The sequence below is a fragment of the Podarcis raffonei genome, chromosome 2 (genome assembly GCF_027172205.1).
Source record: "Podarcis raffonei isolate rPodRaf1 chromosome 2, rPodRaf1.pri, whole genome shotgun sequence".
In the NCBI taxonomy this organism is placed as follows: Eukaryota; Metazoa; Chordata; class Lepidosauria; order Squamata; family Lacertidae; genus Podarcis; species Podarcis raffonei.
Window position 1 is genome coordinate 44,010,871 of NC_070603.1, and position 27,231 is coordinate 44,038,101.

Genomic DNA, 27,231 nt, shown 5'->3' on the forward strand with positions numbered 1-27,231 from the left:
TGTGCTTGCAGAACAAATAGCTCATGACAATTCAAGCAAGTAAGCCAAGCTATGCACTGCACAAGGCAAGGGAAAGGAAATGAAAGGAAGAAGTGGCTCACTATGTTTCTGATTGGGGGTAAGATTGCTTGAAAATGTAAGTATATTACTAAGTAACTGGGGGAGGCTTTTGAAGGTAGGAGTTATGTGGGATATTGTTGAAGGAAATGAAGAAAATTGGGGTGGGAGTGGAAACTACGGATTTATTTGGTCTGGGGAATTGACTTGCTTTGCGACCCCAAGTGTTCTTGCTTTGTACTTGTGACACAGCTGGACAGCAAGTCACATTGAAATTGGTGGCACTTGCTTTTGAGCAAGCAGCATGTATAGGGTGATGATGAATTTTATTATTATTTATTACTTTATGTACCACTTACAAGTCAAGATGGCTGCACTAGTAAGATGCATTCAGGATCAGGATGCACAAGTAATTGCTCATGGGTAAATGCAACAAAACAAAACAAAACAAAAAAAAAACCAAAGTGCAGGGAGGGCAAAGCATGCAACCTCCCCACAGGACAGACAGTAGCTTATGGCAAATACTTAATTTAAAAAAATAAATAAATTTGTATACAGCCCTTCATCTGAAGATCACAGGGTGGTTCACAAGATAAAAATACAAAATATAAACACAAAATACATAATAAAACAAGAGCAAAACCGATCAATAACCCCACTTCCACTTATATTTAGACTTGCCTCAGTTTGTGTTTTGGAGGCCCATATATTTGACCCCCTGGTGGCAGACGGCTAAGTAGTGTGGATTATGTTTGATCCGCCTGAGGATCAGAAATAAAATGTTCCCTAAAAGGCAATTCAGGTGATGTTCCAAGATACTCTGACCCTTGACTAGGGAAAAGGGAGAGGCACGATTTGCTGAGATGCTGCTTATCAACATTTAGCAGCTGAACGTAAGACAGAGCAGACAGGTGGGTCACCTTTAGTGAGATGCATTGTATTTCATAAATTATGACAGATATTTTGAAATCTGCATTTAATATGCATATGAAATTTCTCTCCCCCCCTCCTTTTGCAATGCCACACTACAGTGAAAGCTCTCCGACAAAAGCTTTAGCAGCTTCAGATTATGTGTGTCAGGTGGTGAACCTTTTTCAGCCTGAGGGCTGCCTTCCTTTATAGGCAACCTTCTGGGGAGAAACATGCCCACTGGTGGGCTGGGACAGAGGCAAAAAGTGGGCGGAGCAAAGGACGTGTCTCTTTACCTATGTACAGTACATATACCTATGTACTATGTACATATTCCAGCCACATAAAAGTCTGAGACTTCTATACATCCCACATTGCTCTCCATCCAGACAAGGAAGAGCCAATTTCACCTTTCAAGGATGCATTCCAACCAGGAAAAGGCCCTCAAGGAGGATGTAGTGCAGGTGCGGCTTAAGGAAGGGCTGAGGCTTGAGGAGAGACTTGAGGGGCATAGAGATTGCTGGAGGGCCACACTCGACCCTCTGTTTTACATGGTTCCTAATTTTAACTTGTTCATATCATGTCCTACTCCAAAACTTCAGGAACAATCCAATCAAGATTCACAAGCACACCAAAATATAGCCAGTCATAATTCCAGGGTTCCTTCTGCACTTTCAGGGGCATTGTCCTCTTCTTATTGGGAAGGTTTAACATGAAGCACTTTTTGGTTACGCACCAATATATATCTATGACAAGGCCAGGAATTGTAATTGCAAAGCACCGTACATTTCTAAATAAAGTACTTCTGTTTCCAGTACTTAATTAGAAAATATTTTGACATGCTCAACAGAAGCAGTTAAATACTGTTCTAAAAATTATCTTACTGCTTATTCTGGAAAAAAATAAAATAAAAGTTTTATTCTGGGAACTGCAGGATTGCTCACTTCTATTTTGTATCAGTTGAGAGTTTCATTTTGTTTTCTCCTGGCCTTGCTGTGGCAGCAAGACAAAAGCTTATGACTCAATTAATCACAAGGCCTGGACTCACTCAGGAAGAAGTCTTGCCTTCCAAGGGCTGCCTCTCTTGAACTCCCCTTACCTTGGGTGGCTGAGGTGACAAGGACAGTGGTGATGCAGAGACTCCAGAGGGCATGGATGAGCCGGGCCATGCTGCACTCGATGCTGGAGCTGTCAGCAACCTGGAGCCACTCTGGTCATCCCAGAGTGGAGGACACAACAGCAGGCCTGGTGGAAGAAAGAAGAGGAGTCTTGAGTCTGGTTAGCAGCAGAAGCAGTGATTACCCTCTGCCCTTACTTTGCCCCAAGTAAAAGTCACAACTCTTCTGCATTGTCTTCCCTGCTCTAGGACCCATACGTTGTTGTCCCAATCAGCCCACCACCACTCAGTGTATTTCCTAGGAAGCCCCTACAGCTCAACACATCTACCTATGCCCATACAATCATGGAAGCCTTTTCTCTAGAAGAGGGGGTTCTAACAGAAAGGGGCATAAGGTGATGAAGTTGCCACTTCCCTCGAAAAGTATACATCATTTAAATTTTAAAGGAAGGAAATTATTTATATATCAGTTATTATCTGCCCTTCACTGTAAGGCACCAGAACAGGAGACAACAGAATATACAGTTATAAAAACAAAAGTTTTTTTTCTTTGAAAAGAATTGCAACTAAGTAAAACTGTTCCAGCCAAAACCAAAAGAGGTGGGTCCCACAAAACAAAATACTTTTAACTGTCAAAGGCCAGGGTAAATAGATTCATTTTTGGCATGCAACAGGAGCTGCAAAACAGACCTGCCCAAAGCTGTGTCCCTATTCCTGTTCTGCGCTGTACCTTAAAACCCAGAGTCCTCCATACCCAGGCTCTGTTCAGGTACTCCCCTTACCCCCACTAATTTTAGGAGCTGGTAAACACACACACACACACACACACACACACACCGACTGCAGCATAGTAGCAGCTGTTTCATCATGCATGAAAAGTACAACCACTTTGGTGGTGCATCTTTCTCAGTGCCCTTGCTGAAATGGCTCCCAACCATATAGATGTGAAGGCATCCTCCACTCTAATCCTACCCTACTTTTCTCAGAGCCCCACTTACCCCGCCTCTCTATGCTTGCAATGTCTGCAAAGCCATGTACACTTTCCCACACGAGCAACAATGACGTCCACTATGAACTGGGGCTCATTTAAACCAAGACAACAGAGAGATGGAGACAGAAATATGATGCCCTTTCTGGAATTTTCCAAAGTAATGGCTTCAAAAACTTTGTATTAAAGCCAGCCTTGCTGCAAAGTTACACAAGCCTACATACAGTACAACCCTTTCAGTCCAAGAAGGGGAAGCACAAATACTTGGCGCGGACATGCAAAGAGCTGCACAGGAACAGTAAAGAACCAATGGAAGTTTATGATTGCAACACAAGAGGGGTGGCCTATCTAGAGGGGGTATGCCTTGGGAAGGAGGTATGGCTTCAGGAGAGTTCAGAGGACTGGCTAGAGAGGGCCTGAGGTTCCCCACCCGGGCCTAAAACACTGGACCCAATGAGTGATCATTGGAGCCAGGGCAGGAGGAGGTTAATGACCACTAGGCCCATCAGGGCAGTGTTTAAAGCGGGGGGCACAATTCAAATCACCCTGACAGCTACACTTACATTCTTATTAGTTCAGGAAAATAACACTGCCTCGTTAACCATAAAAAGGCATTTTTGTTACTTATTTTAACACAGTGTTTTCCAAGCCTATTCTCTGTCAACTTGTTTTCTCTTGGAACACTGCAGCCCTTCTTTTTGTGCCCAACAGTGCTTTCTTTTTTCTCTAACATGACTTTGTCTCTGTCTGCCTGTCTGTCTCTCTGCCGCTCCCTCTCAAAGCTATGCTCAGTCCTCTTGTTCCTCAACCCTCTCTCTGCACTCCTTCTGAAAATTTGCCTCCCTGGACAAAACAACAGTGCTTCCAGGAAGCGTTCCCCCCTCCCCCTCCATGGAATATGGAGATACACTTCTGTGTGCAGAAGCTTCATTCTTTCTTCTATTGCTATTTATTAGTCACTTTCCTCACAAAGGTGACCCAAAGAGACTTACATTATAACTGTTGTTCATCTGTTCTAGATTTTATGAAATGGTTTGTCTACCTGCTTGTTTGTTTGTTTGTTTGTTTGTTATCTTATTTGTTTGGACACCTCTTGAGATATAATCGCCAAACTTGGCATGAGGGTTCCCAAGATGAGAGCAGCTGTCTTTATCATAGTTTGGACGCAGGGTACCATTTTGAATCAAGATGGTGGACCAAAATGTGACTTGGGCATGAGTTCGCCTGATTTTTGGTGTGATGAGTCCAAACTCAGAAATCACAGTACCCATTTTTAAATCACTCTTTTTTTGGGGGGGGGCTTCTATCATCCTCCATGAACTATGTCTAAATTCTTTTTAAAGCTATCTAAGATAATGGCATCCATTACAACTTGCGGCCGTGAACCTCACAGGTTAATTGAGCAAACACTTCCTTTTATCTGTTCTGAATCTCCCGCCAATCAATTTCATTGGGTGACTCCCAAATTCAACTATGATGTGGAAACCTATTACTTTTGCCACACCATAATTTTCTAAACTTCTATAAGGTCCCCCTTCGTCATCTTTTTTCTTTTTTCTAAACAGAAAAAAACCAAACAACCCCAGACACTTGAGCTATCATAGGAAAGAGGTTCTGATCCCTTGGTCATTTGGCTTTTCATTTTCAGTTCCATTATCTTTGTTTGAGACGAATGACCAGAAGTAAGCACAGTATTTCAAGTTTGACAGTACCACAGATTTAGACATTATGATACTTGCTATTTTATTTTCAATCTCTTTTCCTTGTAATTTCCAATATGGAATTTGCATTTTTCACAATTGGTGCAGCTTAAGTTTATGTTTCTCTTTCCTGCAAAGTCATGGTTAGTTCATGTGTTGTAAAGGACTAGGATTTTTTTTAATCCCATTGTGCATAACTTTTCATTAACTTATATTCAGTGTTACATGCCAATGTCCATCCACCCAGTTTAGAGACATCCTTTTGGATTCTCCACCCCCTCAGTCTGTCTGGGATCCTACCATCCTGAATAATTTGGTATATTCCATGGTTGCTACCTCAACTTGTGACTCCAGATAATTTTTGGAAGGTTGAAATCCCCCTTTTTTCTCCCTGCACCCCAAAGTACACATTCTGCACCATATCTGTAACTCCTTTTTTCATTGAGCATCTGTTGTTGTGTTTCTGTCAACTTCCCCTACTTTTCTACTCCTTGTTGAGTTTTGTTGTAACAATATATACTGCTAGCAATTCACACATTGAGGGAACATCAGACGCAGGCAGGCTGAGCCATGCATGACTGCAACATGATGGGAAAAGTGGTACCAATTCCAACATGTGGCTCTGAATCCAGGAAGGAGAACAGCAACCCAAAATATGATCTGTGCATTCTCCCATCACCACCAGTGGTGGGCCTGCATAGGCCATGGTTGCTTCCATAGGCCTCAAACAGGCTTTTGGAATCTCCCCCAGGGCCACATTCTGGCCTTGCGGCCTTATGTTCTGCAGGCCCAATCTCAATACAGAATTCAGTAACAGGCAATGGCAGCAAAGGCTTTAAACTTACTATGCACGGTTATCTTTCCCCTCATAACTAGCACATAACCCAGTGGGATAAGTCAGCACTGGAGAGCACTGAGTATAGAGTGAGCCTAGCATGCATTATCCTTGGAAGTACTGAGGTCATACTGAAATAAAGGAAGAAATGTTCATCACCCTCCACGCTAATAAATTGGGGACAGAAATCAGAAGTCCCAGCTCACACTTTCTTGCATGAATACTGAACAGTGGTCCTCTTTCATCAAAGGCTGTGAGTCTAAATCTCATGTGAGGTGGATATTGCTCTGGCCACTAGGCTACCTACGTTGCCATGGAAACGGGCCTGAAATCCAGTGTGCCCACAGCCAGAAGGCCTTTCTGGTGCTGTTTCAGTCAAAGGGAAATATTAAAGTGACACTTGATCAGTGCCTACCCAAGGCTCATATATTTCTCCTGCCCCATACCCCTGGGATCTGAAATTCAATGTGTGGTGATAACAGAGGGCAGGAACCAGGCGTGTTCCAGCTCTGGGGGGAATGGCATATAGAGAGATGTTTTGCTCCATTATTGGGCTGTCCTGTAGTCTCTATTCACCAAAAGAAGGGTGTAAACATGGGATTAAGTATTTTTGACACAGAAGAAACAACAACCCACTCCCCAGCCATAATCCCCATAGCCAAACCTGATAACAGGCCCCTGCTGGCAGACAGATGCTCTGACAGCTGCTACTCGCCCCCCAGCTGAGCTACAATGGGGCCTTTGCTGAATTAAACACAATAGCTTCTCCATCTTCTGGCCCACCCCCTGTGCTCTGACCCACAATGCCAATTTCATTTGTAGGTTAAGGACAAGGAAATGTCCACTCATATAATGGGAATGTGTACACTGTATTGCCAAGCTAAGAAAAATATCCACTGTCTTGTACAGGAATTTTTGGTTTGCACAGCTTGACCTGAAAGAGGAATGACATCTTGTGGGAGTGTCAGGGAAAAGGCTTGGGAACCAGATTTTAGAGAAGTGGGGATAGGAGCTGTCAGGACTCCTGGGGTCTATACACCAGACCCGGCCCATCCCAAGTTGTTTGCACACACAGTCTGTGTTTTGAGTTCTGCACATGTGATATGAAAAAGCATGTCACTTTTCAAGAGGGAGCCACAATAAAGTACTCTGTATTTTTAATGAAATGCAAGAGAACAAGAAAACATAAAATAAAAGTGCTGTTTCCAGTGGTCCCTGCCTCCCATGCCCCCTGCTGTTGAATTCTCCCTAGTGCTGCAGATGGGTGCTTGCAATCACAGCAGGAGGAGTGTTTCCTCCTGAGCATTTTGACTCCTGCAAGTTTCCCCAACTTGGAAGGGGATGCTGACAGCTACTGCACAGAGGGAAGAGACATACAGCTGTCCCACTCTTGGCTTCCTTGCCTGGGTCTCTGGCAACAAGACAGTGATTCCCCATGGAAGCTGAGGGCACAACATGAGCAAGCAGTTGTAAATTTCCTCATAGAATAAAAGAGTATGGCTTAGCTCAGAGCAGGACAAGAGATGGGGTGAAATAGGACCATATATATCACAGCCAGGGAACACCGTGTCCTGAACAAGAGCCATTCTCTCCCCGTTCCCTACACTGCCCAAATTTAATATGGGATGCAGGCAGAACAACGGCTGATGCAGAAATAATCCCCACTTCAGTGGCACCTTCCATACTCCATTGCAGTGACTAATAACATCTTGGACTAATAAAACTGCAAATGGGTCTCCAGCCTGAGAAAGCCTGCTATGAAGGGGCACAACTGAGGCTCAAGGAGGCAGGACCATACAAAAACAAGCATTCATTAACAACAACAACAAAAATTGTGCAAAATATACAATACAGAAGCTCAAGCTAAACTTTTGCAGCACAATGTATTCTACTAAACCTTGCCCACAGGAGACGACATCTTTTTAAAATTATGCAATGGATGAGAATGCCCACCACTCTCCCTGTTTCCCAAAGCATAGCAGTCTCTTGACTGAGGCCTCATATACTCATATATATTTTTACTCTGTAAGACTGGTAATACAGCATGGGTGGGGCTACCTTCTTATCAGGATTGTAGGCACAATAGTTATAACCTGTATGGCAGAGTTGGCTAACTTCTGCACAAATTTTGGCAGTGGCAAAAAAAAAAGGGGGGAGACAATTAAAGCAGACACAGAACTCTGGTAGGCAGAGAAGATACAAACTGAACTACATATGAGGTGTAGGGGGCCACATCAACCATTGGTGCGCAGCCTCCAGGAGGTCCGGTCAAGGATGAATGTGGCCCTCAGGCGAAAAAAAGGTTAGCTGCATGGCGTACAACAGTGTTTCTGTGACCAAATTGGTTCACATACTATCAGTGTTGACAGAAGAGCACCATGTAACCATGTAACCATGCTTAGTGGTATTTATTCCTGTAAGGGAGCGTGTCCACAACCAACCAGTGACTCTTGATTGTCATCAGTATTCAATAATGTTATTCAAGAATGTTAGCATTCTTATGACCATGTACCACGTGGAGTTAGCACTTACCCAATTTACTACTCTGGAAAGAAGTATTATTGATCATCATGATGGCCACAATTTGTGCAGCACTTTTATTAAAGTGCAGAGCACTTTATAAACTTTTTTGTTCGCTCCCATTTGAATATACAATCAATAAGGAAAATACCTGCAGCTGCATCTGGTTCGTGCCTCTCTCAGGCCTGGTCCCCCTTTTCCCTACCTCACATCATCATTCCCTTGCTTCTTGCAACACAATACTCCCCAGCAATTGTGTCAGCACAAACTGATGGGAGAGATTATCCCCTGCAGAGCCTTTCATGTTAATTTCCTGCTTCACCATGCAAACTGACCCAAAGAATCCCAGCTTAAGCTAGAGATTTAACAAGCAGGCTGAAAACTGCCCCCATGCTGCCCCTTCCCACTATTGAGAGAATGCTGTCCAACTCCAGCCTCAGCAGGGTCCCATGTCTTTGTCCTGCAGCACTTCACCTTGTTTGCTCTGGGCTTTGTGAAGCAGGGCCAGGAGTACGCTTCCCCAGGCAGGGCTGTGTGCATTAAAGACACTTCAAAAACCCTCCCTAATTATGGATTTATCATCTCTCCACAAGGCTGCTCTCTCACTCTTTCTCTCTTGGGAAAAGACGCCGCTTCTTAAGAAACTGCCTAATTACATCTAAAACTGCCAAATTATTGCATTACCCCCAAGAGGGCGGCGATGTACATATCTCTGTAATGTACACCAGGGTGAGACAGCAGCCAGATGTAGGCCTGGAAGAGATTATTACACAAGGGAAGCAAAAGGGCATTTGTAGCGTGTCTGTAGCTGGCGCAGTGTGATCCAGTGACTGAACACTAGAGTTGGAACAAAAACAATGGGCCTTTAATTCTCAGCTTTGGAAGATGAGTAGGGACTGGATGGCGAAAGCAGAAAAAGGCTCGGTAGGAAGATGGACCCACGGATGCGATGCCTGTTTATTGCTGCATGACCATTAGGGAAGCCTTCTCTCTCCCCATCTTGCAGACAGCAGACTCAAGCCATTTGCTTTCCATGATACAGCCCTTGCAAGGAAGTCCCTGGGAGGAGAGGGGGGAAGCGTAGCTCAGTGACAGAGCACATGCTTTGCACATAGAAGGTCCCAATCCCAGGCAAAGAACAAAGTAAAGAGGACTAGGTAGCAGATGATCAAAAAGGCCTTTGACCGGGACCCCTGAGAACTGCTGCCGTTCAAAGCAGACAACACTGGCCTAGATGGGCAAATATTTTAAAAGGCAGGGGCTTATGTTCCTAAGCATGACTGAAAAGACAGCAGCATGTGAGGAGACCTCTTTGCTTTCAAGTCTCAAGTTCTTAGGCAGCTCTGTAGGCAGCAAAGGGTCCCAGAACAGGAATTCAGTTCGCCTCTCTCTCCAGCTTGGTTGGCAGCTTAACCTCAGCTACCATGTTTGGAGCACCTGTCTGGCCCAATACCTATTTCCACACAGGATTAGCATCCTCTCTTTTTACATCCCTTATCCAACCTAACTTCAGTAGGGGTATTTAAGCAGAGGCTGGACAGCCACCTGTCATGGATACTGTAGCAGCTCCTTGCACTGCAGGTCCTGTGCTGAGCAATGGGTTGGGTTGGATGTCCTCCCCAGCTTCTTCCAGCACTATCATTCTATGTGACTTGGTGCCTCCTCAATCTAGTGATGAGCCTACTGCTGATCACCTGTTAGGTCAATTGCCCACGTGTCTAAATAAAAGGTGGTGATAATGCTGGGTGGCTTCTCCACAGTTTGCCTTGAGGCCAATCAATTTCCATTTTAATGAAAAATCTCCTATGCAGGCCATGCTAGAGTGACAATGTGGTGCAGTCAATGTGGGGGAGCTGAGTTGTGCTGCTTATCGGGAGTAGATCCCAAGGCTTGTGATACAGTTACCTTGCTGAAGCTAAGCAGCTTTTGAAACTGTTCAGTACTTTGGTGCCTGTGCACACTGCCTTGATGTATTCCATCATGGAGGAAAAGCAGGAGATAAATATCACATGCGCTAGCCATAGGTACAATCGTATTTCATTGCTCCAAACTGCAGCAGTGACCCACAACCCAAGTAAAGAATTGCATTTCCCCAGCAACTTTGGAGCTGCAAGAAAATCTTTCTTTTTTGGCGATCACTCATAGACTAATAAGATTGTCTTCCTTGAACATGATCATAACAGTGAGTCCGTAAGTGACTGTGGGGGACAATTCTGGATCCACACGTCCTTCCACGGTGGGGACATAGGTTTCCAGGCGGGAGTTGATCATGGTAAGGGTTTGCCTTCCTCTTAGCTTGTCTCTCCCTTTCATCCTGAGCTTGTGCTTCTTCAAAGTCCATGTCAGCTTTGGTAAAGGCTGTTCTCCAATTGGAGCGCTCGCAGGTCAGTTTCCCCATTGTTGGTGTTTATACTACAGTTTTAAAGATTTGCCTTGAGGGAGTCTTTAAACCTCTTTTGTGGACCACCAGCATTAAGTTTGGAATAGAGTAGTTGCTTTGGAAGATGATAATCAGGCATCTGAAAAACATGACCAGTCCAATGAAGTTGATGTCGAAGAATCATTGCTTCAACGCTAGTGATCTTTGCTTCTTCTAGTACATTGATATTTGTTCGCCTGTCTTCCCAAGTGATATATAAAAACATTTCAGAGACACCATTGATGGAATCTTTTGAGGAGTTGGAGATGGCATTTATAAGTGGTCCATGTTCCACAAGCATACAGTAAGGTTGGTAGTACAATAGTTTTGTAAACAAGCATTTTGGTTTCCCTGCAAATGGAGCTCCAATAAAATGTATTATCCTTGAAAGAAAGGTGCTTCCCAGTAGGAAGATAGTTGCGTTCTGTGTATCAAATGAGCTACCACTGCACATTGGTTGTGGAATAAACTGATCAAAGTCCTACTTTCAACCTATTTATTCAAGCTGGAAACTATTTTGTGCACAGAATGGCTCCATTTTGAAAGCAAAACCTGGCAGTAGGGGATATTCATGTTTTAAATAACAACCTGCTACCATAAAAGCACTGATACATTGTGGTTCTATGGCTAGCATTGTTTTAGGACTATGCTTAGAAGCAGCATGTTAACTCAGCTGTCATATTTGATTCTTCAAATGGCTGCATTATGTTTCTAATTTGGGGAAAATGGGGAAAGATACAACAAACTAATTATTAAGCACCCTTAAAGTCATTTGACAGGGGGACAATATTTTCTCCATTCTGTCAAGTCCCACCTCCCCTTTATAGTTACTTTAGAACAACAGCAACTCACAATGGCCCAAGCAAAGAGCTGCAAAAAGAAAAAAAGAGGGGGGGGGGAGACAGTCCTCTGGAACGCTGAGGCCAGCTCCAGTGGATTTATTGGCATTCAGAAGTCTGGATTCCTCTTCCAAATACAAAGGTGCCCTGGCAACTCCTGGCATTAAGCTGCTTCCCCCTCAGTGTGTCCTGTGCTTTGCATAAGGAGAATCACAGTTTTTATTAGGAGGAAATGCAGAGCCCTCACGGACAGACAGCTGGCACAGAACTCAGGGTTTCTGCATTCCCTTTCCAGCTGCAGAAGAGAAACAGGAGAAACTGGTACAGTACGGAGGATGTATTCTTGCTGCAATACATGGCTATTTCCTCAGCTTGCAATTCATTCAATTCACCTCGCCGTTCAGCATCTGAGGCCACTTTCCAAAATGACACCAGGGGCCTTTCAAGATGATTGAAACCCCCACATTTTATACTTACTGCTGCCAACAGCAGCTGGTGCAGAGGTGTGCTGGGAGGTAAGAGGCCACTGCGACTTGCAAGGACCCACCATCACGTGCGAGATGCAAGGCTGCAGGGGTGGGGCAGCACTCCGCATGCTTTACTTACCCATTCATTCATTCATTATTTAAAACTATTTTAAAAATGTAAATAGCTGCCAACTAGGTAGCAGTGCTCTGCACCAGCTGCTGTCAGTGCCCATGACCAGCCTGGATGCTCTTAGCCAGTCCGCAGTCCTGCACACTGTGACTTTGGCCTCCCCCTGACTCCAGGGCCATCTTGCATCATCTCTTGCCAGAAAGAGCACTGGCTCCTCTCCCAGTGGAAGCCTCTACCTGACTCTTGCCTCCTGCCCAGCACATCACTGGGTTGGCCAGCACCAACCCAAGTGCTATTGTTTCGGCAGCAGCAGTGCTTTATCCATAGTGTAGGTGGCAAGATAATTGTGGGGTCGGGAGGGGGAATCTTCCCCCCCCCAAGCAAAGGGAGATACACGCTTCAGCACAAGAATAGGGTGATTGACAACAAAATTAGAATTAAGACAAAGCTGTATTTCCAAATAGCAGAACATTGCAATAAAGGATAACATTGATGGTCAGCACAAATTTGTTCTTTGCTTTTCAGGAGTAACAAAAAAGCTCCCAGGCCATGGGAGCAGCTGGAGAATGTTCAGCCTAAAGGATATATGAAATAATTTCAGCTGTGAGGTAGAGAGTCAGGACACATGTCACAACCTGAACCCAGCAGGTGTCCATGATTCTCAGGCAACCTCATTCTGCACTAAGCTCACATAATGACTGCAGTGGGTAGAACGCTGGGATGAGGACCAAGGAAGCCTAAGTTTGCATCTCCACTTAGCTATGAGGATAAAACTGTGGAGCAGGCATGTACTCAGCCCCAACTTCTTAGATGGGCAGGATTTGCACATCAAATTTGCAAATGACATCAAACTGGGAGCAGCAGCTTATGCCGCAGCAGAAGACAGAATCAGGATTCAAGATGACCTAAACAGATTGGAGAACTGGGCCCAAACTAACAAAATGAATTTTAATAGGGACAAACGTAAGGTTCTGCAAATGTAAGGTTCTGTGGTTGAAGTACACACACACACTTTTTATGTTCTTATAGTCTGCCATTTTGTCCAAACCAGCAAATTGAGCTTGCCCTGGAAACCAGGATTAGAAATCAGGGGTTGATCCTGGTTTGCAGCAAGGAAAGGATAAGTGATAGTTTGATGATTCAGACAAAATGGCAAACAACTCCAAAGCTTGTCTCAGCCTTGTGTTATCCATTAGGAAGGGGCACTTGGCAGAACAAGGAGGGGAAGTCACCATGGCATTGTTGGTGAGTGCTTTTGCGGATGGCAGTGGAGAAAATACAGCCGCTGTCTATATTTAAATAGATGAGCCTATGCAAATGAGCAGTGGCTGCAGATGCTCTCTCCTTCTTCCCCTCCCGCAAGAGTAGTGACATTTTGTACTCCTATAGAGTCCCTTCAGGGCAGGGAAGTGTTGTTTTCCCCACATCACATGATACATTCTCCACCCTTTCTATGCAAAAGAAAAAAGAAATTTAAAAACCCCATTCATCTACTCACCTGTTAAGTTTGCATACTACAATGATCCCAGGCTGCCTCTCTGCATATCCAGTCTTCCTGCTCTAGACAAACTGAGCTCTTTTAATCACACTTATTTAAATCCTCTAAAACCCTTTAATCATTTTTGGCAACTTCTCTATATTTCCTCTCACTTGATTACAGTTTTGTCTCCCCCACATTGGGACCCTGGATTGTCCCCAGAGTCTCACAGATGGGACATGTGCCTCTCACCTGATGGAGAGATATAAAGCTGCCTTTTTATCTCAAAGTAGAGTGATTACTAGAAAAGTATCTCATCCCGCCCCCAGCCCTTCATTCATTCCCTGAAAGCAGGTCGTGCCCTAGAGCCAATTTTAACAAAATGTGTTTGGGGACAGATCTAGGAACAATATGGGTGCTTCCTGAATATTGAAGAGTATTGTGGCTTCAGAACAGTAAGACAGGAGCAAGGGATCTGTGGTTCTCTAGTTGCTGGACCACAAGTCCCACCATCCCTGACCATTGGCCATACCAAACCAATGGAGGCCCTCTAACATCTGGAGGGCCTCAGGTTCCGCATCCCTGAAATAAGCAATTAAGGCAGGCTCCTACCAGATTCAGTATTTACAAATTGTAATTGAGAAGCACAAAGCACAGAAGGGAATAGAAAGAAATGTGACAACCGAGGAGGAGGGCAGAGAGGAACCTAAAATCCACATTTGAAAATATTTGAATATAATTTTATATAAAATCTATTGAGGGGAATATTCACAGAAGCTTAGCTGAGGGGGGAAATACAGATTCAGAATGGCATTTGGGATAGTCTGCACCAGGAACTAATTGGACTGTCTCTCCAAGAGATAACCACACAAACACCCAGTTCAGAGAGATGTCCATGTTGCTGAAAAACTCTAGCCTCTCTCCATTCTCTGCCACAGTGGAAACACGGTGACCCTAAGAAGGTGTTTTTGTCCTCGACTGCCTGGATTGGGAGAACTTTGGGGCAGAGACTACCTTTGGTTCTGCATTTGCTCACTGCCTAGCACAGCAGGGCCCTGAGCACAAACAGGGTTGCTCTGTAATAGAAACAGTAATGTCACCATCATGCTGGGACTAATTCTCGCTCCTTCTGACTCTATTTGCACGGGGCTGTGCATGGATCAATATAAGCCAATGCACTTGCCAGCTGATAAATTATCCTCACACAGCTTAGAGCCACGGCTAAGGTGTAACCCTTTATCTACCTGGCATGTAGGTCTGAAATTGGATGCAGGTCATCAAGCCTTTAGCAAGGAGATAAGGCTTCAAAGTAAAGGCAGATCAGAGAATCAACCACCAACAGTTGTCATCCACAGAGTACTGGGTTTCCTCAAGCTGTGCTTTCCAGCCTTGCTGGATTTCACTGGGCAATACAAGGGAGCAAGAGGAAAACAAGCAGGCCAGAGCTTAGCTCTTAGTTGTTACCTGTCGATAGAATAGGGACACTGACATCAGGGTATATGGAGAAAGGTCTCCCCCACCCACCCACTGCAGTGTGCGTCAATGAGAGCTGTATGTTTTTATTTTTACTAGGATTCCACAGAATGCGCAAGTATGTACACAATGTGTGCTCTGCTGCCTAACCTTGATCAGAGAGCAGAATCAACATGCAGCTTGGTTAAAATCATCATTGTTCTGGATGAAAGCTAGAAGATTTGACGCCAATATGAAGGGAGGGAGCTTAGAAATCAGAATGCAAATAACAAGATTCCCTAAATTCTTGCATTTTGCCAGTCAACTGACAGACTGAAATACCTGGGCAAAAGTGAAGAGTTCAGGCTGAGTCTTCTCTTGGACCATTCATGAATAATTATTGCTGGAATACACACACACTTACCGTGTCAGGCTAATGGTCTCTCTAGCCTCATTTTTATCTCTAACATGCCTCATACTTAAACAGGTGTATAGCAGAAAATAGGGTTGCCAATAATCTGGTACAAGGGGTACTGATATACTGGACTCTCAGCCAACAGAAAGGTAAGACTCTGAGCTTTCTTTTTTTAAGGGCAATTCTCTAGACCTTCTAGAAAGAAAGTTATGAAGCAAAATGTACAGGTAACCTTCTAAACAATTCTTGTGATATAAGCCAGCTTGGCTGCTCCTGCCAGTCAATGGTTTTAGCCAATGAGTGAAGTCAGAACTGTGATTGACAAGTGAGTTGTTTGGACAGCAGGCCATAGGAATTCTTGGGATCCTCAAAAGCTACTGTTTTCCCCTCCCATTTAGTGCACTTTTCCTGTTTCATTCTTGTATTCAAGTAGTCCATGATATCTCCATAGTTTGCCCTTCTCCCCCTAGCAACCAGGATGCATCTTTCCTGTGATGGGTTCGTCTGAGATCAAGCAAATACTACTATCTGCAAATACTACTGCACAATAGGTGGGTGTGGGTGTTAAAATAATAGCCCTTTCCAATAGCAAATGCAAAATGTGAAAACTTTGCATAGAGGCTTAGGCATATTTCCTGCTGTGCAGGACTTACGGACATCCATTAAGAATTCACTGTGCAGTTAACATACATGTCTACACAGAAGCTTCATGTTAGGTGGGGCTTGCTTCCAGGTAAGTGGTTACAGAACTGCAGCCTAGGCTTTGGGTTGGCATTGGAGGAAAGCAGGGTTCTTATGACCATAACAGCTGTGTGGCAGGCAGAAATTCAACAGCTTAAGACTACTATGGGAATATAATTATGGGGGAAAGCCTCCCCTATCCTCATTCTGCTTGTCAAGACATTTTATTATGTGCATGGCCACTGATTTATTTTTGGACCCTCCACTCACCTGCAAAAGAGAATTCAAATTTGCATATGACACAGCACATGCAAATGTTATGCAAATCTTTTGTGTCCTCGTTTGTGAGTGGGTCAGAGGGCCCAATCCACATTCAGTGTACTGGTTCCAGAGAACCCAGCTGGCACCCCTGACAGCAAAGGATACTAACAGAATTGTTAAGTCCTTATCAATCAATGGCAGCTTCTGACAGCCTAATGTTTAGGGTCAGCATCTGCAACAAAATGAGTGGCCTAACCATCGTAGTTAACAGCTGCTGATACCATCTTCCACAACTCTGTCTTGGCCCCTTTTTAACCAATTATACAATTGCCTGTCACCATATCTGCTGGATAGATATTAAATGAAAAAGGAAACCACTCAGTTCCATGAATAATGTTATATGTATGTCACCAAAATCTCCTACAAGCTTAGTTGTCTCTATTCTAAACAAAAGGGGTGTCCTTTAGCTTTCACTTCTTGGTGTGAGCATATATATTTATTGCTCTTGCCTGATCTTTTCCCAATTCTGTTACACCCTTTTTCTTTCATTTTTTCAAGCAGAGCGGCTGAGTTGTGCACCATCTCAAAATACTCCAATTCAGCGAGATATAACCACATAGCACAGCAGGGACACATCTATACAGCTGATGCAGGCACAGATCCACATTTGGATGCATATTTTAAAATCTACTGCAGTGCTCAGTTGGGCCCCACTGGATGTGGACAGGGATAGACATCCATAACCAGGATCACTAGGTTTTGAGTGAGGCTAATGGCCAGAGCTGGATCAGAGCAATAAGGATATTTTCTGTATTGTTTTCTAGCCCATTTTTATTAACACAAGCCCTAACACTCTATTTCCCATTTTGGTGACAAAAACACATTGTGCAATGCTACCACGTTATGGAAATTATTCCAAGATCTATTCATTGAATACCGATAGCTCATTAAGAAGCCCAATAGGGTGGGAGATAATTTGTTCTTGTTGTTCCTAACTTTACACACTGGGACTCAAGTCTTGTAAGGACCAAACTAGACATGAAATGAAGTTGCACTTCTCTTTCCCCTAATGGATTGGATTTATTTATTTTTTTAAAAAAAAGGAAAAGGAGCCTCTGAGGCTGTGATCAGGAGACACAGGAGTGGAGAGAGGGCGGGGAGAGAGAGAGAGAGAGAGAGAGAGAGAGAGAGAGAGAGTTGCTTAACCCTTTCCCATCAGGCTCTATCGTATCAATTGTGGAGAAAACAAAGCCTAATGGAAGAGCAATTTATTCATTTGTCCAATATATTTATGAGGCGCCCTAGAAAATAAGTTTTCTAGGCATCACAGAGGATTATAAAATGTAAGAATAAACCTGTCAGTGGCTGGGGCTGGAGGGCATCAGTATGGGGGAAGCCAGTGTTAGTTCATCCCTTTAGCTTTCGTCTCCCAATAAAACTAACCCTAAGCAAGTGCAATCGCCCTTGCACGTTTCCTCCAGTTACTCTGGCTCTGTCACTATCTCCTCCCACGGTTCTTACTCCCTTGGTTGAAATTCAGATGTGGTGGAGCAAAGACTATGGCAGACCAACACGGCTACCTTTCTGTAATTGATGGCTATGTTAACGTACTTGGTGGACGCACGTAGTCTGGCCTCGGTTTCTTCTTGCTCTGATAACATCCACATTAGATTTCTGCAATGTGTTGTATGTGGGGATGCCTTTGAAGATTGCTTAGAAATGGCACTTAGTGCAGAATGCAATAGTCAGGTTATCAACAGGAGTTGTAAAACCACTCCACTGACTGATGGTGCATTTCCAAGCTAAATTCAAAATCCTGGTTCTTACCTAGATTTATATGGCTTAGGATATGGGGACCACATCAATCTGCCCACATGCTAAGATCACATTTGGTAGCTCTTTTCTGGCTAACTCACCTTCAGTGATTATTAGGTGGGGTCTGCTGGTGAACTAACAGGGAGAGGACCTTCTCGGTTGTGGTACTTTCCTGGTACCGGTTCATTAGAGCCAACAGGGCACTGCCAGCTTCTTCCTCCAGTCTCAGGTTTGCCCTTGTAGAACTCAGCAGGGAGTGGGACAAAATGAGAACTTGCTGGCTCCACCTGTCATTGGCTCCACCTACTGTTGCCTGCCCTGCCTCCTGCCCTGCCAGTCTCAGTGGGCACAACTGTTTCCCTGGCATCAACTCTTATGTCTTTTTGGCACAAGTCAAAGATAAGCCATGCCTTTTAACATCTCTGCTGCATTTGGCTTTTATCTGCTACGTGCTGCAGGTTTATGTTTTTACAGCTCTGCAATTTTATTGTGGTTAGTTGCATTATTGATTTCATTCTTTTAATTGTTCTCACTTTGTAATCCACCCTGGAAGAGATAATGTGAAATGGTGGCAGACTGGCGCACACATGCACCTACATGTACACTGGACCCAAAATCTTTAGGGGCAAGACTGAAGATCCCTTATGTGGCAATTTATATATAAACTGCCCCAGGTCTTGTTCTGACAGGCAAATGACACTATTAACCCTGCAATGTTTTCTTGAGAAATCAGAACTCAAAGTGTGGCTTCCTTGATCATTGAAGCCCATGCAATTAAACCTGGCTGCCAGAACTCTGATCTAGTCAATCCGCCCATCAGGCTTCTCTTTTGCCACTAGTAGAGTTGCCTGACAGATGAAATGAGGAATGCACCTTAAACACTGAACTCCTTGAGATCCATCCAAAGTATTTAGGATTCATTCACTCTGAGTACTCAGGGCCCTTAGGAATAGCTTGCTCACTTCAGATGAAGCATTTTAAGAAACCAATTTACTGCAAAATAAGGATGCTGTTTACAAAAGAAGACATGGAATATGCTGGAGCAAAAGGAAAGCAAAAGGTCTACAAAACACACACAAGGAAAATATAACTCCTAGTTTAACACTTAGATTACATTACATTCCTAATCCTGAATTCAGACTAGTGTGGTGCCCTCCAAATGTTGTTGGGCTAAACTCCCAATACCCTGTAAGTAGTTTCTGCATGAATAAAGCCTTTGAACTCCAGAAATTGTAAATCATTATTCCAATCTAATTCACCCAGGCTACAAGGTCTGCTAACAAAATAGAGGCATGTTAATGAGTGGCTGTCATATTTAGAAACTGGGTGTATGGCTTGAAGGAGTGGATTCATAGTTTGAGGATACTCCTGCAGAGGTGGTTTTGCTGTCAAAGAGTCTCTGTGACCATCTCTAGCTGGTGCACTAGCTTTGGTTATTCCTGGTACAGGACAGTCTTTGCACCTAGGGACTAGATAACTGTAATGTGCCCTACATGGGGCTTCCCTTGAAGACAGCCCAGAAACTGCATCCAGTGAAGATTGCTGTTGCTTGAGTAATGACAGGTGCTTCAGCAGGAAGTCATTTTATGGGACCTGCACTTGTTGCCTGCACTGGACTCAGTTTAAGAAGTCAGTGTTAATTTTTAAAGACTTAAAAGGTCTGGGGCTCAGCTATTTGTCAGAGCACCTCCTCCCACATCTGCTTGCCCAGATCTTGGGGCCCTGCTCATTGTCCCTCCGGTAAGCATAGCTTTCTGTGCAATGATATGGGGCAAGGCCTACTGTTGTGGTGCCCCACCTGTGGAAGATGAGATTTTTGTTGGTGTTCCGTTGCCAAATAAAACACTATCTATTCTCCTGGGCTTTTGGAGGAAACTAATTGAGATTGTCAACGACCCTGTCTTATTTGATGCTGCTCTGTTTCATGATGACTGGTTCTATTGCTGATTGTGTTTTAATTGTTGTTTATACTGTTTTCATACCATGCTGGAAACCACCATGTGATCACTTGTATAATGGAGGGTGGTACAGATGAGACCAATAGTGGGACCAACAGTCAATAAGGCACTCACTGCATGTGCTGTAGAGGGAAATGAGGGGCAGATGGGGCTCATCAACCTGGGAAGGTAGCCCATCTGGGAGAAGAATGATGTTTTGTAAGCCTCCTTCCGGCAATTCCTGCAGCCAAGAGGGGTGATTCTGTCGTCTGGGGAGCCCAGAACCTCCATATACACTGCCCTGAAGAACTATAGCAATTGTCTAAATAACTAAATACAACTTAGCTAAGCACAATTATGCACATTTATGCACATGTGGAAAGCAATGTGGCCTCCAAAAATATATAATCAGAGAAGACATACAGTTGTGCAACTCACACAGTAGTTTACACAGGTATAAACTTGTTTCCAGACAATGAGGTCTCTCCCTGTGTGTTTTTTAAAGTTATTTGTGAAGTGACCCTAATTGGTTTGAGCATGAGTTTTTGTATGGGATAGAGGGCCTTTGACCGTCAATTACCATCTGTGCCCTCAAGCATGATGATTTATCACTGTGCTCAGGGTTCATCAGCATGAATTATTCTGTCCCTGGATAATTCATTTGCTCACATGCACACTGCTGATTCCTCTTGGAATCTAGACACATTCCCTGTGAAAGCAGGCTCCTTAGGGAAATTAAAAGGAGTGAAGGTCGCTTTATATGGTCACCTGATCAGATCGTTTGCCAAGGTGTGTGTTGTGTGGTTCTTTTATGGTCTTTGGTGACTCCCATGAACACAGAGTAATTCACACACAGTCGCTGTAGAGCAGATGATTTCTTGACTGTGAGATTTAGGATGGCCACTTATTTATGCATTGCCAGAAAAGAGAAAATGCTTCACCAAAGCATGACTTACATCATATGTCCACAGGCTGGTATCTATTGATGCAAACGCAAAACTAATTACCATAATCTAAACAGAAACCCACATCTCACCATAGTGCAGGAGTTTGTGACCAGATGACCTCAGTCTGCTGCTCGTGTCCTAACTGCTGATATGACTCTTCGGGGTCCTGTTGCTCTCTCTTCTTAAGAGTTCTTTAAAATGGACTGGGGCTGGACTGCCCTCCAGACAGAGGATGCATTCAAAGAGAGGACTGTCAGTTCTTCAAATAGAGGAGTGTTCTCAGTAAGGTAGGCCACCCAATGCGAGATGATGTGATGAGCGACCAGTTTCCTCTCAGGCTTGGAGTGCTCCTCCATGGGGCTACTAGACCTCCTCCTTCTTCACCTATGGGCTGCACTGGAGGTAGAACCAAATCACTCCTCCAGTTCCTTGCAGTTGCAACAACCCCTTTAGCATACGAAGATTTACTTAATTACACCAGTAGCACTATATGTCATGATAGTTATAGCTATTGCGTGCAATGCAGGAGGCATATCCAATCTATCCATATAGCTCCTCAAGGGCTTTTTTGATAAGCAGGCAGGTCCTGCCATAATTCCAATGTTTACACATGCTGACACCAAGAAGCGTGTGTGTTTGTGTTTATACAAGCACAAACTGATAGGGCAGCCACATCAAGGATGGATACCTGTTGTGCTCAGCACGGCTGCTCTTCCATCTTTTGTTTAGAACAGGTGGAAAAATCTTGTCGAGGTGTTTTATTAGCTCGCAGATTTTGCAGCAAGAGAGCCAACAGGCTATGGCTTATGCCAGCAACACAGAAGGAATTTCTAAGAGGTACTAGGTGGAAAATGCCTGGCTTTTGTTTCTGACTCAAGATTTCTGCCAGCCCTTCAGGGTCTTGCTTGTGATGACAGAAGAACTGCAAGGCGAGATGGCAGAAGTGCAACAAACTCAGCAAGTTTGGATATGGACATTGTCCTGGAGTCATTGGCCCTGATCCAACACCATCTTAGGCACGCTTAAGCTCATTATATTCAGTGGGCTTAAACATGCCTAACTGAGTGTAGGATTTAGGCATTTGTACGACAGCAGTCAAACTGATCCTGTCTTGGCATGTTGGGGAGAGAGATCGTCGTTTATCCTCTAGAAACGCTATCTGCTCTGACATCAACTTTAACGATGGCTTGTTGCATACTCAACTTTAATACAGAAATGTGTCCAGGTCCCAAAAAATTATAGAAGAACCACCTGTATGCCAGGAAGACACCACTAACAGGGAGGAAAAGAGAACAAAAACCCCAGGTGCTTGAAAAAGGGGATATTACAGGTTCTACGTCTTTCATAATGATCCTTCCTTGGGGGTAGGTTTTAAGTAGGAATTCTCACCAAGTACATAAACCACTACAGTAACTCATTTGGTAAATTAGTTGCTATAATGGTTTATGAACTTGGTGAGAATTGCTACTTAAAACCTACCCTCGAGGAAGGATCATTCTGAAATGCTTGGGGCCTGTAATAAACCCTTTTTTCCCAAACACCTGGAGTTTTTCCTCCTATTTTCTCACCAAATTTATTTCCTGCCAAAACTATCTGTGGATTGTTTTTATTTTTACTGATGTGGAAACTACATTAGTAGTTCGTATGTAGACGTCTTCATTCAGCAGCCCATTCACGCAGAGCGTTGTGATCACATGAGAGGCACTTGTTTGATTCTTGGTGCTGAGGAAAGACATGCTGGAACAAGGTCAAGGAAAGCCAAGCCTTCAAAACGAGGTTGTTGTGGGAATACAGGCATGGTTTGAGCAGCCATGATATACTCCTGAAACTTCTTGTTGCATAGCTGGGTTGGACGGCTGGGTTGGCATCCGTCTGTCTCAGGGGACAATGAAGGAATGTGCCTTTGCAGGTGAAGTCAAAGTGTTGGAATGCCTGTTGTGGCTGCAGACCAATACGGGAGAGACATGTTTCATTGCAGCTGGGGCAGCTGAAGGTGTCCAGTTCTGCTGCTGCAGATGTATCATGGTGTGTCTGCACTCCTGCATCTCTGCACTCCTTCCAGTGGTCATTCCTCTTCTGGTCACTGTTATGGATGCATGACCTGACTGTCTGCCTCTAGGCACTGCGATTGTCTGCAAGGCATTCCCACATGGCATGGTTAATGTTGCCAGCCTTCACATGACATTTTCAGACATCTTTGTAACACAGAGTTGGTCCACCAATGGGCCTGGTGCCAGAAACCAGCTCCCCGCAGAGCATGTCCTTGGGGATCCTGCAATCTTCCATCCTGCCGACATGACCAAGTCAGCATAGGCGTCACTGAGACAGGAGTGTGAACATGCACAATGTACCTTAAACTAAACACCTGAGAAAACAATAGCCATTGCCTCCTGTGAATGCAGTCACAATAATATAGCCAAAATGGTGTCAAGTAATTCTCCTTATGGTGCCCTTCAGATCTTTCTGGACTGCAGTTTCCATCATCCTTGACCACTGACCACACTGGGTGGGACTGAGGGCACCACATTGGCCATCTCTGCCCTCGAGGCTATCAAGCAGACATGAATATATTACTATGCATGTTTTATCATGCATGTTTTAAGAATAGCCGTATACAGTATTAGGGAGTATGGTATTTTTTTCCTAAGTAGGACAGCTTTCAGTGAAGTCGCATGGCAATATCCCAGAGATTCCCTCAGAGGAAGTAGGCATACAAAGAACAGAGGCACTTCTGTGAGCAGGGAGAATGGACCCTCCTTCCATATGAATGTTCACACGAGGAAAGAGGACAGCAATGAGGGTATTACTCCCCTGCTAGGGACTTAAAAGTTGTTGAACCAGTGCTAACAGTTCATTTGAACAAACAGCTCTAGGCATCAAGAGAAACACGCCTGACTGGCAATGGCCAAGGATTGGAACGCAAGTGCGCTGTTTGGTGTTGTTCACATCTCATTTTGACGGCTCCCTGGCACAATATATGCCAAACCTTAAGCACAGGTTTGGCATGCGCTGTGCAAATACAGCTATCAAAATGTGCTAATTCTAATTCTAGAACAAATAACATCTTCATTACAACAGCCCAGGAACAGTCTATGTGTACGAGGAGCACAAAAATAAAAAGATAGATGAGTGGGAAAGATGTAATCCCAGAAAGCAGGATGTGTAGCCAAGCTCCGGAGAAGGTTTGCCAACTCATAAGTGGATGTATTAATCTGGTCAGAAATAAGTGTAAAGTGCAGCATTTTAATGCTGGTAGTATCATCCATTGAGAACAACCGAAAGGGTGAGAATCACAGAGCAGCAATATGCAATTTTTGCAAGCCACGAGTGGCTAGAGGAACGGGGAGAGGAAAACACAGTGTAAAATATGGGCTTCTCCAATTGTTGCTCTTCATGTTTTCTTTTGATTGTGTGATAAAGGAAGAGCAGTAAATGAGATACTCATTTCATTTCATGGCAAAATAATGAAAGTGCAAGATGCGAAGTATGAACAGCCACATCAACAACGGAACTACAATCAAGTGCACAAAGAGGCTATATATACATACACAAACTCCACTATCCAGGTTATGGGTTGTCGTTTTTCTTGCTGATGGCAGCAGCTTGGGAGGATGATGCAGTATCCCCCCCTCAAAGAAACTGTAACTTGTTCTTGGAGAAGAACTACTGCTCCATAAGAATGGATTGCCCCAAAAAGCAAACAAATAAAAACATCGTCATGCAAGTACCTTGCTTTGATTCAATAGCACTTTCCATCTGCAGCTAAATCAGAGCTTCAGCTAAGCAATCTTGCTATTTTATATTCTTCATATATGCTTGACTCTGTGTTCTGTTCCCTTTTCTCTTAAAAAATAACAATCCATTTTTAAATATAAAAAATGTTTGCTGTTTGTTACTCAGAAAACCCAAATAAGACTCAAACTACTTGGTTCTGTTTTACTTAAATAATAAGCCATTAGGAAGATGGACGCTGGAGAGCCACAACATGTAAAATTAGAAGTCACGAAGAGTCGGACATGACTAAACAAGTAAACAACAACAAAATGTAGTCTTCATCCCGCTTGCAGGTGCCACGTTTGCATCAACCAGCTGTTCCTACCTGAAATTAAAATTAAGCATGGGGCAATTGGGTAGCAAGTCCACTGACAGAGCTGGTGGCGTAAACAGTAGCTGCAACTCCAGCGATGACTGAGATGACAGCATAAATGCTGATTAGTCTATTGGCATGTTTAAAACCATCTCAAGGACTGGATCAGAGTGGGAGAGGTACAATCTGGCTGAGCATGATGAGACCGATAGTCAAGATTTCCCCTGAATTTTCTGTAGGTGGGCAGGTGGGTTGGGGAAAATATTTGAGGGCTGGTGGAGAAGGGAGGCTGGATTCTTAGCCCTTGCATGGAGTGTGTGACTTATTTCTTTATATATTGCATTTATATCCCACCTTTTTCTCCAAGGAGTTCAAGATGTGTCGTCCCCACTTCCTCATTTAGTCCCCACAACAAACCTGTGAGGTAGGCTAAGAGCCAGTGACTGGCTCAAGGTCACCCAGGGAGCTTCATAGCTAAGTGGGGATTTGAATCCTGGTTTCCCAGGTCCTAGTCAAAACTCTTAACTGCTACACCACACTAGCTTGCATGTTTGTATGGCCTGCCCTTCTTAGAATGTGGATCTTTATCCTACCCCCAAGAAACTAACAGGGCATTTCCCTGATGATGAGAGGTGCTTCTTTCACCCACAAGGTGTTGTGAAGTGGCTTGAGTGTCCCAAAGGGTCTTTTTAACATTGCACTGAGGAGATCAGAGAACTGGCATGGATCTGTCTTGACTCTGGTAATGCCATTTTCCAAGTGGCTCGTGGGCGGCGGCGGGGGGGGGGGGGGGACACACATAGGAATCATACACAGGCAATGTTTGATCCTTTCTGGATTAGTGCTTTGATGGGTTAGAGGAAGGATGGAAATTCTGGCTCTCAGGATCCTTACTACCCTCCTTGCGTGTTTTTGCCTGGCCTACATGTCCCCAAACCCCAATAATGCATTTTGCAGTCCTGGATGGCGTGCACGCAGAAACTAGCCTACTCTAGAGGCAAATGTGGGCAGAGCAATGGGCATAAATTTAACCTTGTGTAAAGGTTAAATTTACGCCCATTCCTCTGTCCACTTTTGCCTCTGGCCTTGCCCAGCACTGAGATCTGGCCCCTGGAAGGTTGCCCAGGAGGGAATGTGTCCCTTGGGTGGAGAAAGGATTCTCCACCCCTGGGCCACATCAACCAGAACCTTTGCAGACGCAGAGAGCAGCCCTTTCTCTAAGCCAGAGCCTATCCAGAGGCAAAGGCACAACTGGGAGAAAAGCAGGCTCCTCCAGCAAGGAGAGCTAATGCAAGTCCATATATAGCAGTTTGATCTGTAAAAGGTGTCCCTTCCATTCAAGGTTTGTTGTATTATTATTATTATTATTATTATTATTATTATTATTATTATTATTTCAAGTCAGCTTCCTGGTTGCTTCCATGGCCAATTCAAGGTGCTGGCTTTTACCTATAGTTCATAGGAGCCAACTCCTAGGGCTGAGGGGGCTTCACCCCTCCCAATAAAATATTTGAGGGGACCAGGCCCCCCCCCAAATGTTGATGGTCATTGGCATTCAAATGGAGCATGTGAACCAACCACATCATGTGATCGATTATGCAAGGCGAGGCCTACCTGGGGCCCCCAATATTTTATTCAAGTTGGCACCCCTGCTTCAGTGACCTGGGTTCAAGTTTTCTTAAGGACCGTCTCCTCCCATACAAGCCCACCTGTTCCCTCTGGCCTTCTGTTGAGGCCCTGCTTGGTATTCACCCGCCATCTGACATGAAGTGAACCACAGCCTTTCCAATCATGGTACCCAGCTTCTGGAGTAGAGATGGGTGACTTGTGGCCCTCCAGATGCTGTGGGACTCCCATGAGTCCCCAGCCACCAGGGCCAACAGTCAGGAACGGTGGGAGTTATTGTCCAGCAACATCAGGGTGTGTGGATATACATCCCCCATCCCTGCTCTGGAGGTTCTTCCTCAGGAAGGTAATGTCACCTCATTGCTTCTCCTCTCCTCTTCTTGCATTTGGGGTGGGGCTCTTAGCTGGATTCTGACGCTGTCAGTTTTTTTCTCCTCCTCCTCCTCCCGTGCCTCCTTGCTGATTTTTGGTATTTAAGCTCTTGCTGCTATCGTAGTTGTTGCTTTAATGTTACTGGTTCAATTGTTGATTTTATGTTTATATCTGACTTTT

The 27,231-nt window shown here is 44.3% G+C and overlaps 1 protein-coding gene across 7 annotated transcripts in view; it reads right to left on the reverse strand.

Annotated features, from left to right (window-relative positions):
• The window catches only part of ADGRL1 (adhesion G protein-coupled receptor L1), a 121,092-nt gene that overhangs the window by 56,516 nt on the left and 37,345 nt on the right, over nt 1-27,231 (reverse strand). For all 7 annotated transcript variants that reach the window (XM_053376323.1, XM_053376331.1, XM_053376330.1 and 4 more), the window contains exon 2: nt 2,066-2,211. In XM_053376323.1, the coding sequence (XP_053232298.1) occupies nt 2,066-2,135 (70 nt within the window). In that variant the 5' untranslated portion in view covers nt 2,136-2,211. The remainder of the gene's footprint in view (nt 1-2,065; nt 2,212-27,231) is intronic.